This window comes from Equus quagga, chromosome 11, assembly GCF_021613505.1.
Source record: "Equus quagga isolate Etosha38 chromosome 11, UCLA_HA_Equagga_1.0, whole genome shotgun sequence".
NCBI classification, from domain to species: domain Eukaryota; kingdom Metazoa; phylum Chordata; class Mammalia; order Perissodactyla; family Equidae; genus Equus; species Equus quagga.
Window position 1 is genome coordinate 13,246,035 of NC_060277.1, and position 17,231 is coordinate 13,263,265.

General features: G+C 36.3%; 1 protein-coding gene across 1 annotated transcript in view; it reads left to right on the forward strand.

The window, feature by feature from the left end:
- The window catches only part of TRDN (triadin), a 390,616-nt gene that overhangs the window by 332,894 nt on the left and 40,491 nt on the right, over positions 1 to 17,231 (forward strand). The window contains exons 25-27 of the mRNA XM_046675186.1: positions 12,395 to 12,421; positions 12,873 to 12,902; positions 16,350 to 16,379. Of these exons, the coding sequence (XP_046531142.1) occupies positions 12,395 to 12,421; positions 12,873 to 12,902; positions 16,350 to 16,379 (87 nt within the window). The remainder of the gene's footprint in view (positions 1 to 12,394; positions 12,422 to 12,872; positions 12,903 to 16,349; positions 16,380 to 17,231) is intronic.

A 17,231-nucleotide genomic window follows, 5' to 3' on the forward strand; every position in this document is an offset into this window, starting at 1 on the left:
CAGGCTTGTGGCTCATCCCAACACCAGCCAGCTCCCACAGACTCCTGGCACCTACACCAGACTCCTGGCACCTGCCCCAGCACCAGGCCGGCACCCACAGCCCCAGGCTCTCGGCAGGCTTCCACAGCCTAAGACCCTCAGCCTGATCCAGAGCTGGGCTAGACCCAATGGCCCCAGGATCCACATGGGTTCCTGTGAACTCAAGTTCCTGATCTGCATAAGCACCAGTTGAACCTGGTCGCCTTCTTATTTCCGTGTTTCAGGCTGGCTCCCACAAACCCAGGCTCCCAGCCTGCCCCAGCACCAGGCTGGTCCCCACAGACCAACCTCTAGGCCACCCCCTGGGAGCACCAGCCTATAACTCACTCCCACAGACCCAGGCTGTTGGCCTGCCACAACACCAGGTTGGCTCCATGGCCTCAGCCTCTAGGCTGGCTTCTGTGAAACCAGACTCTTGGATGATCCTAGCACTAAGCCAGGCCTTAGGACTCAGATTCCAGGCTCACCCTGTGGTCCCTGGCACCCAGTCAGCCCCCATGGACCTGGGCTCCAGGCCCACCCTGTGAACCCAGGCATCAGGCTATTCCCAGGGACCCAAGCACAAGGTCTGCCCACCTGCTGACCCAAGCAGCAGATCTGCCTGCCCAAGGACTCCAGTAGCAAGTCCACCCACAGACACCACCAGATGGCACACCCGGAATCCCTGGATGGGCTGACTGTTGAAAAGCTTTGCTTTCTGATGCTAGTCTGTAAAGACTGGAAGAAGTGTCTACTTGCTCAAATATGCAGATACCAATGTAGAAAAACAAGGATCATGAATAATCAAAGAAATATGACACCACCAAAGAAAACTAATAAAGCTCCATTGACTAACCTTAAAGAAATGGAGATCTATAAACTGTCTGACAAAGAATTCAGAATAATCTTATTAAAGAAATTCAGTGAACTGAAAGAAATACAGAGAGACAACTAAATGAAAGTAGGAAAACAATGCATAAACAAAATGAGAAGTTCAAGAAAGAAATAGGAATCACTAAAAAAATAAACACAAGTTCTAGAGTTGAAGAATACCGTGACAAAACTGAAGAATTCAATACAGAGCTTCAATAACAAACTTGATCAAACAGAAGAAAGACTTGGTCAATTAGAAAACAGGTCATTTGTAATCATCTGGTCAGGGGAGCAAAAAGAAAAAACAACGAAAAAGAGTGAAGAAAGTCTATGTGAATTATGGAATACTGTTAAAAGAAACAATCTACACCTTACTGGAGTCCCAAAAGGAGAAGAGAGGTAGAAAGAAGCTGAAAGCTTATTTAAGGAAATAATGGGTTAGAACATTTCAAATCGGAGGAGAGATTTAGACATCCAAGTTCATGAAGCTAATAGGTCACCCCAAAATCTCAATGAAAAATGAGATTCTCCAGGACACATTATAATAAAACTGTCTAAACTCAGACAAAGAGAATTTTAAAAGCAGAAAAAGAAGAACAGATTTCTTACCTATAAGAGAACCCCCATAAGTCTATCAGCAGATTGCTCAGCAGAAACCTTGTAGGCCAAGAGAAAGTAGGATAATATACTCAGAGTGCTGAAAGAAAAAAATTGCCACCCAAGAATACTTTATCTGGCAAAGTTGTCTTTCAGAAATGAAGAGAAGATAAAAACTTTCTCAAACAAACTGAAGGAGCTCATCACCACAGTACCTGTCTCACAAGAAATGCTAAATGTAACTTTCCAAGCTGAAATTAAAGGCTTCTAATTAGTAACATGAAAACATATGAAAATATAAAACATGCTGGTAAAGGTAAGTATATAGTCAAGTTCAGAATACTCTAATACTGTAAAATAGCGGTGTGCTTATCACTTAATTATAGTATAAAGCTCAAAGGACAAAAGTATTACAATAACTATAGCTGCAATAAGTTTCTAATAGATAAACAATATAAAAAGAGCTAAACTATGACAACAAAAACATAAAATATGAAAGTGGGGGAATAAAAGAGTAGAGTTTTTATAGGCAATCACAGTTAGGATGTTATCACTTTTAAAAAGACTGTCATATTTATAAGATATTTTATGTAAGCCTCATGGCAACCACAAAGCAAAACACTACAGTAAATATCCAAAAGATAAGAAGAAAGCAATCAAAGCATACCACTATGGAAAACCACAATTCACAAAGAAAGACAGCAAGAGAGAAAGAAGGGAACAAGGAAACTATAAAAAAGACAGAAAACAACAATATGGCATTAGTAAGTCCCTACATATCAATAATTGCTTTAAATCGATTAAATTCTACATTCAAAAGGCATAGAGTAGGCCAGCCAGGTGGCACAGCAGTTGTGTACATGTTCCACTTCAGCGGCCCGAGGTTCACCTATGCACCACTTATCAAGCCATGCTGTGGCAGGCATGCCATATATAAAAAAAGAGAGGAAGATGGGAATAGATGTTAGTTCAGGGCCAATCTTCATCAGCAAAAAGAGGAGGATTGGCAGCAGATGTTAGCTCAGGGTTAATCTTCCTAAAAAAAAAAAAAAAGAAAGCAAAATATATCTTGCAACAAATGAATATGGAAGCACACATACCAAAACTTATGGGATGCAGCAGTTCTAAGAAGGAAGTTTATAGCAATAAATGCCTACATTAAGACAAAAGAGAGATCACAAATAAACAATCTAACTTTAACCTCAAGAAATTAGAAAAAGAGGAACAAACTAACCCCAAATCTAGCAGAAGGAAAGAAATAATAAAGATTAGAGCAGAAATAAACAAAATAGAGAATAGGAAAACAATAGAAAAGATTAATAAGACTAAGAGTTGATTCTTTGATAAGATAAACAAAACTGACAAAACCTTAGCTGGACTAACCAAGAAAAAAAGAAAGAGGACCTACATAAGTAAAATTATAAATGAAAGAGCAGACCTTGCTCTAATACCCCAGAAATACAAAGGATCTTATGAGACTATTATGAATAATTATACATCAACAAATTGGACAACCTAGGAGAACTGGATAAACACATAGAAACGTACATCAAACAAGACTGAATCATGAGGAAATAGGAAATCTGAACAGACCAATAACAAGTAAGAAGATTGAATCAGTAATCAAAAACCTCTCAACAGGGGCTGGCCCCATGGTGTAGTGATTAAGTTCGGCACACTCTGCTTCAGTGACCCTGGATCACAGGTTTGTATCCTGGGCGTGGACCTACATCATTCATCAGCCATGCTGTGGTGGTGACCCACATACAAAATAGAGGAAGATTGGCACAGATGTTAACTTAGGGCTAATTTTCCTCAGCAAAAATAAATAAATAAATAAAATTCAAAAATTAAAAAAAATATATTAAAAACCTCCCAACAAAGAGAAGCTCAGGACCAGATGCTTTTACTGGTGAACTCTACCAAACATTTAAAGAAGACTTAATGACAGTCCTTCTCAAACTCTTCAGAAATTTGAGAGGAGGAAAAACTTCCAAACTCACCTTACAGGGTCAGCATTACTCTGATACCAAAATCAGATAAGAGCACTACAAGAAAGAAAACTATAGGCCAATATCACAGATGAATATAGATACAGATATTCTCAACAAAAACTAGCAAACTGAATTCAATAGCATATTAAAAAGCTTATACACTATGATCAAATGGGATTTATCCCTTGGATGCAGAATAGTTCAACATACACAAATAAATAAATGTGATACACCATATTAATTGAATGAAAAATAAAAATTGTGGGATTATATTAATAGATGCAGAAAAAACATTTGACAAAATTCAACATCTTTTCATGATAAAAACTCTCAACAAATTGGGTATAGAAGGAATTTAACCCAACATAATAAAAGTCATATTTGAAAAACCCACAGTTCACATCATACTCACTGGTAAAAGGTGGAAAGCTTTCTTGCTAAGATCTGGAACAAGACAAGGATGCCCACACTCATCACTTTATTCAAAGTAGTGATGGAAGTCCTAACTAAAGCAATTAGTGAACAAAAAGAAATAAAAGTCATCCAAATCATAAATGAAGAACTAAAATTGTCTCTGTTAGTAAATGATATGATCTAATATATAGAAAAATGCTGAAGGCTCCACCGAAAAACTGTGAGAATTAATAAATGAATTCTGTAAAGTTACAGGATAAAAATCATCGTGCAAAAATTCGTTGCATTTCTATACACTAATAATGAACTGTATGAAAAAGAAATAATGAAAACAATTCCTTTGCAATAACATCAAAAATAAAATTCTTAGGAATGATTTTAAACAAGGAGGTGAAAGATTTATACACTGAAAATTACAAGACATGGGTGAAAGAAATTAAAGTCACAGATACATGGACAGGTATCCCATATGCATGAATTGGAAGAATTAATATTGTAAAATGTACATACTACCCAAAGTCATTTACAGGTTCAATGCAATCCCTATCAAAATTTCAATGGAAGTTTTTACAAAAATAGAACAAATTATCCTAAATTCATGTGGAATCACAAAAGACTCCAAATAGCCAGAGCAATCCTGAGAAAGACCAAAGCTGGAGGCATTATACATCCTAATTTCAAACTTTATAATAAAGCTATAGTAATCAAAACAGTATGGTACTGGCATAAAAACAGACACAGAGACTAATGGAACAGAATTGAGAGGTCAGAAATAAACCCATGCATGTACAGTCCACTAATATTTGACAAAGAAGTCAAGAACTCCCAATGGAAAAGAATAGTCTCTTCAATTAACGGTGTTGGGAAAACTGGATATTCACATGCAAAATAATTAAATTGGACTTCTATTTTACACTACTCACAAAAATTAACTACAAATGCATTAAAGACTTAAATGTAAGATCTGAAACCGTAAAACTCCTAGAAGAAAACATAGGAAAAAAGCTCCTTAAAATTGGTCTTGGCGATGATTTTTTGGATATGATATCAATAGCACAAATAACAAAAGCAAAAATAGATAAGTGGGATTACATCAAACTAAAAAACTTCTGAACATCAAAGGAAATAATCAGTGAATGAAAAGACAACATAGGGAATGGGAGAAAATATTTGCAAATCATCTATCTGATAAGGGGTTACTATCCAAAATATATAAAGAACTCATATAACTCTATAGTGAAAACCAAATCATCTAATTAAATGTGAAGAAAAAATAAACAGACATTTTTCCAAAGAAGATATACAAATGGGCAACTGGTATATGAAAAGATGCTCATCATCACTAATCATCAGGGAAATGCACATCACAAGCACTATAAGATATCACCCATTAGAATGGCTGTTTTCAAAAACACAGGATATGTGTTGGTGAGGATGTGGAGAAAAGGAAATTCTTGTGCCCTGTTGGTAGGAATGTAAATTGGAACAGACACTATGGAATATAGTATGGAGGTTACTTAACAATTAAAATAGAACTACTATATAATCCAGCAATCCCACTTCTGGGTATATATCTGAAGGGAAGGAAATCACTATTATCTCAAAGAGATGTTTGCACCCCATATTTATTGCAACATTATTCACAATAGCCAAAATATGTAAACAACTGACATGTCCATCAGTTGATGAGTGGATAAAGAAAATGTTGTATACATATACAATGGAATATTCATCCACAAGAAAGACGGAAAGCCTGCCTTTTGTGACTATGTGGATGGATCTTGAGGGCATTATACTGAGTGAAATAAATTGGAGAGAGCAAGGCAAATGCTGTATGTTCTCACTTAAATGTGGAATCTGAAAAGCCAAACTCATAGAAGTAGAGCGTTACATGGTGGTTGCTAGGGATTTGGGCATGTGGAAATTGGGGTGATATTGGGTCAAAGGGTACAAACTTCCAACTATGAGATGAATAATTTCTGGGGATCTTGTGTACAGCATGGTGAGTATAGTTAATAATACTATATTATAAATTTCAAAGTTGCTAAGAAAGTAAATCTTAGATGTTATCACCACATACAAAAAAGATAAAATATGTGAGGTGATGGATGTGTTAGCTAACCTTAGTGTGGTAATCATTTCGAATAGATGTGTGTATGAAATCAAGTTGTATACCTTAATCTTACATATATTTCAATTATATCTCAATAAAGCTGGAAAAACAGGGATATTTAGATTTTAGTGGTGAGATTTCACTATCAGAACCTCTTAGCACTCCTCTTTCTGTGCTTCTTATCCAGATTATCAAGTCGTTAAAAAATCAGCCTTATATGCACTGTATCTTGGCAGGTGTTGACTTTATCCCTATAGACAATAGTTCTCACTCTTAAGAGTCATCAGAATCACCTGAGAAAGCTGTTGAAAGACAAATTGCTAGGCCCCACCCCCAAAGTTTCTGATTTGGTAGGTCTGGGGTGAAGCCCAAGAATGTGTTTCTAACAACTTCCCAGAGGTTGCTGCTGCTGCTGCTGTTCCAGAAACCACAGTTTGAGAACCACTGCTCTAGACCCTGGACTGATGCAGATATCTCAGAGGGGAAACACACAGAAATATAATGGACACATAGACTCTGGATAGTTCGTGAAGCCTGGTGTGTTTACTTTGGAAAAGAAGAAAGCATACCAGATCATTTCCGAGATCCTTCCAGTTTTAAAATTCTCTCATTATGTGTTGTAAAATTTGTAAAGTTCTACTGCTCTTATATCAAATTCTTCTTTTAAAATTCAGTGGAGTTATTTAATGATAATCTCTATTACATCATCTAAGTAAAAATTTTTTCAAGGTCTTCATATGTGTTATATGTCCAAAATAATGTTACATTTGTGAAATTTACAAAATTCAAATTTTATGATAATCACTTGAATTGTTTTGACAAAATTAAAGTAAAATAAATCTTTATAGAGGAAACTAGTTTGCTCATTAGATTCAGACATGAGGCAGTTTCTGTGATATTAACCAAATTATGAATTTTTTGAATAAATTCATGAAAGTTGTTTCCTACTTCTACTTGTGAATTTTACTTTTCCTAGCTCTAAAATTCAAAGGCTAAATAACCTCATAATGAGAAGGCTTTAGGGCACTGTTGATTGGTTTCCGGCATATATCTACCATATAGTAGAGGTGGTTAGAAAGTTTAAGATAAATATACCCAGATAGAGTTAATGAAATAATGAATTAATATAGTAATTTGACATATATATATTTAAAATATGTTAAAGCTATTTGTGGACATGTGAATCATAAAGATCACAAAATAAAGTTATTCCACTATTGGCCAATGTTAAGCAATCAATTAAGGGAGAAATTTATTATGAAGTAGACTATTTAAAAGCTTTTATTGACAGTATTCATTTTAATGATACCTGAGCCAGAGTTGTTACTAGGTTACGCTATGTTGATCATTCACTACAGACCTCTGGCTATTAATACATGCATAAAATCTGAAACTTAATATTGCTTTGAGAGTCAAAAATCCATATAAATAATTCATTAGTAGATTAGATAATAATTTATTACTGTATCAAAAATAATTTATTAGCAGATCATATAATAATTGGAAACATCAGGCAATAAAATATCCAGTGGCATAACACAAGGATGTGTACTGCTCTCTTTTCTTTGTTTTTATTTTTACTTTTTGCCTGTGGCTTAAAGAATTGATACCAGTTGAGTAAGGCCTGCTTGTCCCTCAGTGTAGAAAACATATTTTACTAATGAAGATGACATAGTTCCAGGGTCATTAACTAGAACTGGATATCCGAGGTAATTGGAACTGTTGCCTAACTATTGCAGGAATGATTTAAGATTTATTATTCTAATCCAGTTCAATATTTAATAGGATTACAGTAAACAGCCTTTATTGCAATCACCTCAATTATTTAAAAGTAACAAGTTGATCTTGAAGAGAATATCAGAATGATGTGTTACTTAAAGTTAGCAATTCAGCTTATTAGGACTTTATAGACTGAACATTAGGTTATATCCACTTACTGTTTGCTTTCAAGATTAAGGTGTCATTGCTATGACTTATAACTCTGTTCCCTTAGCTATTAATTTGCCTATGTATTGGAGCAGAATACTGGTCCTTTCTTAGGTCAACCTGGGACCTGTCAGCAAGGGTCTCCTGGCATGACCCCAGCAGGCTTCTAGTGAGAAGCTTCCAGTCCCAATTTGCACTCAACTGCTGGCATACAATATTTGCATAGTAGTTACCCATTTAATTCAGTCAACATGTATTTATTGGTAAATTCCAATATGCCAGGAACCAGGCTAAGCTTTGGCAGCACTACAATCCCTGCTTATATGGAAGGTACAGAAAATTGGAGGAGATAATCAAGTAAATAGACTTTTCAATACAGTATTTTTAGTACTAAGGTAAAGATAAGAAGAGAATAATATTGGAATATGAAAGGTGCACCTAACTCAGACTAAGGGATTAAGGGAAAGCTATCTAGAGCAGCTTATTTCGGGGGTATATCCAAATAATAAATGGGATTTAGCAGATGAAGAAGAAGAAAGAAAGTTCTAGACAGAGAGATCAACAAAAAGACAGCCCAGAGGAAAAAAAAAAAAGACCTTGAATTGGTTTTTATAAATACAACACTTCAGTATGACTTGAGCATAGGGTACAAAATGGTGAAGAGAGAGACGAGATACGCAGCAATTAGATTAATCAATAACCTCATAGACCAGGGAGAGGCAGTTGGAGTTAATAAAGACGGTCCATGCTGTAGGCTGACATGTGATATTTGAAATGACCAGACATGCATTCTAGAAAATCTCTCTGGCTACAGAATTGAAAGAAGAGTGATGGGAGAAGGCCTGTACTTTCATGACCAGTTTGGATGTTCTTGGTAATTATGGAGAGAAGCAGTGTTGGATTGGATTAAAGTCCTGGCATAATGTATTGGTTTCCTAGCAGTGTGGTAGCAAATGTCACAAACTGGGTGACTTAAAACAACAGAAATTTATTCTCTCACAGTTCTGAAGACCAGGAGTCCAAAATCAAGGTGTAGGCAGGGCCATGCTCTCTTTGACAGTCCGGGAGGAGAATCTGTTCCATGCCTTTCTCTTAGCTTCTGGTATTGCCGGCAATCCTTGGTGTTCCTTGGCTTGTAGACAGATCATTCAAATCTCTATCTCGGTCATCGCATGATATTCTCCCTGGGTGTCTTCACATCATCTTCCCTCTACGCATGTCCACTTCTGTATCTCATCCCGTCCTCTTATAAGGACATCAGTCATATTAGAATAGGGCTCATGCTAATGACCTCATGTTAACTTAATTATACCTGCAAAGACTCTGTTTCCAAATAAGGTCACATTCACAAGGTACTGAGTGTTAGGACTTCAGCATATCTTTTAGGGGGAACACAATAAAATCCATAACACAAAATATAAAGAAAATAGCAGTGGAATAATTAAAGAGATGTTATGGGACTGCAATTGAAATTGAACTTGGGAAAAGGTATATATGGTAGACAGCATGTGAAGAACCAACTTTGAACCCCACATTTCTTAATTAAACAGGTTTCTGGTATAGTTGTCCAGTATTTATCACAACCTAACTGTAGGAATGAGTAGAACCTTCAAGTCAAGATTTTCTTAATCTGGCTGGGCTTCAAGAGCATAATTGAACAACCTTATATTTACAAGCAATTTGTGTGTGTGTGTTTATGTGCCTTTGGGCATGTTTCTTAGGATTATGTCAATAGACTTATTAGATTCTCGAAGAGAAACATGACTGTTCAATACTTCAAATATCACTGCATAGGGTCTCTATAACTTTGATTTTATCCTTACATTTAGGCAGAGTATATAGCTGTATATTTGATCCACATTGATTGGGCCCAAAGTAGCATTTCTCTTACTGAACTGTGCTTGGTATAGTGTAATTGGTCCATGTGGAGAGCAGTAGGCGGAGTCCTATAAAAACTGTTACATATTTAGGGTGGGGATATTGTTGAAGATGTTCTTTACTACATTGTACTACACTATAGCTTTTTTCTTTTTGAGAACCCATAAAATGCAGTTATCTCAGTTACACTGTCAGGAATTGCTGTGCTTCTCTGAAACTTAGTTGTTTATATCTTAAGACATTGTGAATTGTATAACTGATTGCACTTTTTAGCTTTGCCTGAGCAGCAGAAAGCTCAGGGGTGGGCGAATTATCAAACCGAGTCAAAGAAAGTATGGAGTAACTTTAACGTGCATTTTGTGTTCTAATGTTATTCCCAAATTCATGTATTGTTTTACCTTCATTTTTTTGGCTCAATTTCTCCATTTATTTACCCTCTCTTGTTTTCATTAATTATTTCATTTATTTATCTAATGAACAAACAATAATTGAGCACCTACCATAACCATGTATTAGGTATTGCACCAGTTCTCTGGATTCAGTGGTAGATAAATATGATCTCTGTTCTCAAATATCTCACAGTCAAGAAGGGAAGGTAGTCACAGGTTAATACTTACAGTAGATTGTGATTAACAATGATGGCACTGAGAAGGGAAAGCAGTGCAACCACATCAGACAAGGCTGTCTGAGGAAGAGATAGCTGAGCTGAGCACTAAGTAGAAGTTAGTCAAATAAAAACTGAAAGGAGCAAACTCTGATAAAAAAAATTTTAAAAATCAAAATCTCTACATAAATGGTGAGATATTCCATGTTTGTGAGGTAGAAGATTTAATATTGTTAAGATGTCAGTTCTTCTCAACTTGATCAGTAGATTCAATGCAATCTCCATCAAAATCCCAGCAAGTTATTTTGAGGATGTGCACAAACTGATTCTAAAGTTTATATAGAAAGGAAAAAGACCCAGAATAGCCAACACAACAATGAAGAAAGAGAACAAAGTTGGGGGACTTCAGCCCTTAATGTAAAGAGCTACAGCATTGTTCCCATTGTTTCTTTCTCTGGCCTCAAGTAGTTTCCTTCTGTGCATATGCTGGTCTGAATACTTAAGGGAGCCTTCCACAAATCCCCAGAATTTTCTGTCTTTTTCTCTGCAGCTCTCTATATCACTCTGATCTTTGTTCTTTAGATGTCTTGGTCTTCCCAGACCCCCAGCTCCATCTCATCAGTTCAGCTCCATTTCTGCACTAGGGCCCTGCTTCTCTCTCAAGGCATTAAGCTGGGACAATCATAGGGCACATCTCATTTGTTTCCCACCGCTTAAGGATCACTGTCCTTTTTTGACTGACGTGTAATATCTTTAAGACCATTGTTTTATACATTTTGTCTGTTTTCCATAGTTTCAAGTGTGAGGACTAATTAGATTCCCTGCGATTTTATCTTAGTTAGAAGTAGAAGTCACTAGGACACTTTTGAGAATAAAAAAGACAGTATTAATATTTATCCCATTACAGTAAAGAACGTTATGTGAAGCCCTCCAAGAACCCAAGTGAACAAGGATTTAAAAAGGAGAAAGTGATAACATAGTTGGATATATCCTTTGATCTTGACAAGTAAGAGGAACTAGTGACCAGAGAGGCCTGATAAATAGAATGGAGGGAACAGAAGTAGATTATAGTGAACTAATGCTTAAGTGGGAGTTAAGAAGTGGAAAAAGCAAGTCAAGATGACATTCTTAAGAAGCTGAGTTAAGCAGTGATGGAAAGGTGTTGGATGGCCTTATAAAGCAAGACAGAATCAAGGAAGGTGTTTTTGTTTACCGCCAAAATCTTTGTTGAGATAAAAAAAGAAAGGAAATTAAAACTGACTATGGATAGGGCAGAGGTTTGTAAGTAATGGCCTATGGACTGGCCACCAGTTTGTGTAAATAAAGTTTTATTGGAACAAAGCCATTCCTATTCACTTACATGTTGTTTATGGCTGCTTCTGTGCTACAACAGCAGAGCTGAATAGTTGTAACAGAGATCATATGGCCCAAAAGTCAAAAATATATACTATCTGAATTTTCACAATTTTCCAACCCCCACACTAGAGATCCAACATGCTATCAAAGCATGTAATGTATTTCTAGTCATCAAGAGTTCCAAATTCAGCAGCATTCATTTTTCAATGCAGTATACTTGGACAGATAATATATTAATAATGTTAATGGAAATGAAAACAGTCTTGGATTTTTCATCTTGGATAATGAAGGGATAAAAATAATTTCTAAAAATAAAATTGGGTTTTATTTTAATATTAGATTAAAAAGTTAACATTGCACACAACAGTTTGTGAGCAAGTTATTTTTTTTAATGGCAGAATTAAATTAAGTGAGAAGTTTTATTACTTAAAATGTTTTTTTCAATTAGTAACTTGGTGTGGACATTAAATTACACACCCTGCAGAATTTCAATAAAGAATGATAGCTGGGATCTATGTTATTTGATTTTGATTTTCAAATATATAATATCCTATCATATTCAATGTCAATTTAATAACAACTGAGTGATTCAGTCTTTAATAACTTTTGAACTTTCTCTAGGCAAAGAAGTGAAGCCTACACCTCCACGTATGTTATGTGCATGCCAAAAAAAATAAATAAAGCAAATCTTAAATGCTTGCTTTTACTTATCCTTTGATTCCATGTTGAGTATTTTGCTTAAAGTCGAAGGTTTAACTATTTTGTATAGACAATGTGACTATTATCCTGAGTGTATTTCTGAGAATATGATATGCTGAAATTTTCCTTCGTCCTTTATTCGCTGGAGGTACAAATCAATACCTTTCATTAACTTCTCATTAAAAATCTTAGTTCACGTTTACATTTTTTCTGAAAATAATTCTTATTGTGATTGATAATGAGGAACTTTTATTTGTGTTAATTTTCTGCAATCATAAGAAGAAGAAAATTAATATGACAGATAACAAAACCAATGAATAATAGGTAAAAGAAATATGCATGAATACAGGAAATAAATATTTATATAATCATCATTACTAATGTTTCCCAATATTTTTAGAGCCACAAGTAAAAAAACAAGAGAAGCCAGGTATGTATGTTTCATATATCGATTCATACTTGCATTCCATAGTTATAAAGAATAGCATAATCCTTCTTGCAAATGTTGTGTCCTAGTGCAAATGCTATACCAAAATTTTATCCTTGACCAACTTTTTAAAATAAAACATACATAATATGCATTTATCTATACTGTCTGTTCCTAGAAAAAACCCTATTTACTCATGTGAAACCGACGAGAAATTCATATGTTTCAGAAGAAACAATTGACTAAGTGAGTTGAGTTCTACAAAACCCCTTTTTTTGCTGATTACTATAGGACACAGACAGTGTGTCAGAAAAACAGCTGCTCTCACTCTTCTATTTTTGGGGGCTCCGGAGTCAGATGAACATTTCTGAGGACTTCATTAGGCAGCAGAAACTTTAAAGCAACAAACAGCAATCTGATTCTCAAAACACTTAAAACTGTGGTTCACGTTTCCCAACTGTATTAGCGTTACAGGGCTGCTGTCATCAAATGCCACAAAGGAGGGGGCTTACATCAACAGAAATGTGTCCTCTCACAGTTCTGGAGGTTGGAAATCTGAAATCAAAGTGTCAACAGGGCTGTGTTTCCCTTGAATCCTGTAGGGAAGAATTCTTTCTTGCCTTTTCTGGTGTTTTTGAGCAATCCTTGGTGTTCTCGGCTTGAAGATGTATCGCTGAGATCTCAGCCAGTGCCATCACATGGACATCTTCTCCCTTTCTGTCTTTATCTCTGTATCTTTTCTCCTCTTCTTATAATGACAACAATCATATTGGATTAAAGACCCACCCTACTCCCATATAACCACATCTTAGCTAATTACATTTGCAATGATCTTATTTCCAAATAAGGTCACATTCGGAGGTACTGGTTATTAGGACTTAGCATATCTTTAGGAGGATACAATTTAGCCCATAAAGGTCTACCCTCTGACCCTCCAAAATCCGTGTCGTTCACATGTAGCAAAATAGATTCACCCCGTTCCAACATTCCTAAAAGTCTTAACTATTTTAGCATCAACCAAGTCCAAAATTTCATCAATTCCAAGTCCCAAATCTCATTATCTAAATCAGCTATGGGTGAAACTCAGGGTATGATTTTTGTTTTTAATCTTCCTGGATGTTCTCTTTGCATCTTTATTTATTTATTTATTTATTTTTAGTGAGGAAGATTGGCCCTGAGCTAGTATCTGTTGCCAATATTCCTTTTTTCTTTCATTCCTCAAAGTCCCATAGTTGTATATCCTAGTTGTAAGTCCTTCCAGTTCTTCTATGTGGGACGCCAGCACAGCATGGTCTGGCAAGAGGTGCTTAGGTCTGTGCTAAAGTTCCAAACAAGTGAACCCCAGGCTGCCAAAGTGGAGCATGAACTTAACTACTCAGCCGTTCGGCAGGGCTCCCTTGGGGTATGGGTTTTCCTGCAGAAATTCCTCTCTATCTGTGAACCTGTGAGACCAGAAAACAAATTATCTGCTTCCAAAATAAAATAGTGTGACACACTAGGATAGACATTCCCACTTCAAAAGGGAGAAATTGGAAGAAAAGGAGTGGCCACGGCTCCCAAGCAAATCCGAAACAAAGCAGGGCAAATTCTATTAGTGTCAAGTCCTGAGAGTATCCTTTGTGACTCAGTGCTGTGTCCTCTGGGCCTGGTAGGATGGTGGCTCTGCAATCTTGGCTCAGCTGGTTGGCGGCCCTGCCCTCTCTACCCAAGGCAGTCCCATCAGCCTAGGCCTTTGAATTCGTGACTCTGCCCTTGGAGTTATTTCTCCATTTTATGCTGTCTCTGTATATTTCTGTTCATGCCAGCTTTATTTTTGCTTGTATAAATTTCTCAAAAACATCACCAGTCTTGCATTCAATTTATGGGGGTCCAAGCCATTGGACAATAGGGTCCTCCACGATCTTTTCTGGATAACTTCATCTCTATTCCTGCTTTCTGCTGAGATAGTGGATTGGATCCACCAGTTTGTCCAGCCACACCCTTGGTCCTGTCTCCAGGGCACACTATCTAGATAGGCTGAAAATTTTCCAAATCATCAAGTGCTGATTCCTTTTGCTTAATAGTTCACTTCTCATTTATCCTCTCGTTCACATTTTATTGTAAGCAGCAAGCAAAAAACAGGCTGCACCTTCCACACTTTACTTGGAAATTTCCTCAGCTGAATATCCATGATCTTCACTTACAAATTCTAACTTCCACCCAACAAAAGAACACAATTCAGCCAAATTCTCTGCCACTTTATAACAAAGATCACCCTTCCTCTAGTATCCAATTACGTGTTCCTTATTTCCTTCTGAAACCTCACCAAAAGCACATTTAACATTCCCACTTCTAGCAATCTTCTGTTCATGATGATATACGTATTTTCTAAGATGACAGCAGCTCACCTTATGTTCCCCTCCTCAATTCTTTCTGAGTCCTCAGTAGCATGGGCTTTTATGTTAATATTCTGCCAATGGTCTTTTCAAGGCAATCTGTGCTTTTTCAATCAATTGCCTCAAAAATCTTCCACCCTCTACCCACTACCCAATTCCAAAGCCACTTCCACATTTATATGCATTTGTTACAGCAGCACTTCACTTTCTGGTACCAAAATCTATTAGTTTCCTTGTGTGACTGGAATAAAGTACCACAAACTGGGTAGCTTAAAATGACAAAAATTTATTCTCTCATAGTTCTAGAGGCTAGAAGTCCAAAGTCAACGTGACAGCAAGTGACACTCCCTTTGAAACCTGTAGAAGAGAGTCTTTCCTTGTCTCTTCTAGATGCTGGTATTTGCCAACAGTCCTTGGTGTTCCTTGGCTTGTAGATACATCACCCCAACCTCTGCCTCCACCATCATATACCCATCTTTTCCCTGTGTATCTCTATCTCTGTATCTCTTTACCTCTTCTTATAAGGACACCAGTCAGATTGGAGTAAGGGCCCACCCTACTCCAGTATGACCTTAACTTACCTAAACTAATCACATATGAGACAATCCTATTTCCAAATAAGATCACATTCTGAGGTGTGGCAGGTTAGGACTTCAACATATATTTTTGGGACACAGTTCAAGTCATAACATTACTTGTCTAAATTTCTAAATTACGTGAGTACCCAATTAGATATATTTCAAAGACACCCTCCCAACTCTTGTCATCAAATCTTTTATCTTATGTTGACATTGAAACCATTCATCACAACAGTCATCTTGAGAAAACAGAAAATTCAGGTTGAAATCAATTAGCAGTAGCAACAACTTAGTAATAGAGCAGTACATGGAATGATTTTAACTACTGTGCGTTTAATAGTCCAGCACTGACAAACCAACAGGAAACTGGAATAGTTTTTAGTAAACTTCTGCTTTTTCAATTATGGTAAATAAAATAAAATGATTTCCAAAAATGAATTTGTGCTCTAGCTTATTTTTTCAAATTTTAAAATTTCTGCCTTTTGTTTTCCCTTCAGAGTCACAAGCTAAAAAGGAAACAAAATCAGGTAACAATATTTTTATTCTTAAATAGATAACACAGCTGTTATTGCCCTCATTTTCCAACTAAAAGAGGCTTACTGCCCACCAGTGGGGATTTACACAGTCTGCCAGATCCTCATTATTTTTGCAGCTCTATTGCTCAATATGGTTTTACAGCACTTCATCAGATGAAAATGGGGATATTCCATAGGCTAAAACATCCAGAATATGGCTTTAAATGGACTTCGGCAGAGATTCCAGGTTTCAGGAAATATTTCACGGGGTTCTTTGAAACCCAGTACAAGCATGTTTAAATTGTGGTTTATTTCCAATAACACGCCAGAGTTATAAAATCACAAGATCATAGAGTATGGGGATTTGAAGGGAAAGAGGACAAGAATTTATTAAGCCCATTCCCTGCTATGAGCTAAGGAATAGCATAGGATTTTTATTTTCATCAATCACCATGAGAGATATGCAACATGGCAATTATTATCCATATTCAATATCTGTGGAAACAGTTCAATAGACCAAGTTCAGAAAGTTAGCTATTTTCCCAAGACTTCCAAGTTAATAAATGATGGAGCTAAGATTCTACCCATATCTGACTTACTCAAAACCCTGGGTGCTCCCACTAAAACGGTCCCAGACTAATGATCATTTTATTAGGAGGTAACATTGACCTAAAATCAGGGTAACTTTTCTAAGTTTACATTGCCATTTAGTGTTTTATTTCTAGCTCTGGTATCAACTAGCTACTGACCTACGGCAAGTTAAGAAAAACCCTCAGGCTCTTTGGAAGCTATTTCTTCATTATAAAAAATTACATAGCAAGATTCTTCAATATCAACAAATTCAAGAATCCAAGTCTCGATGTA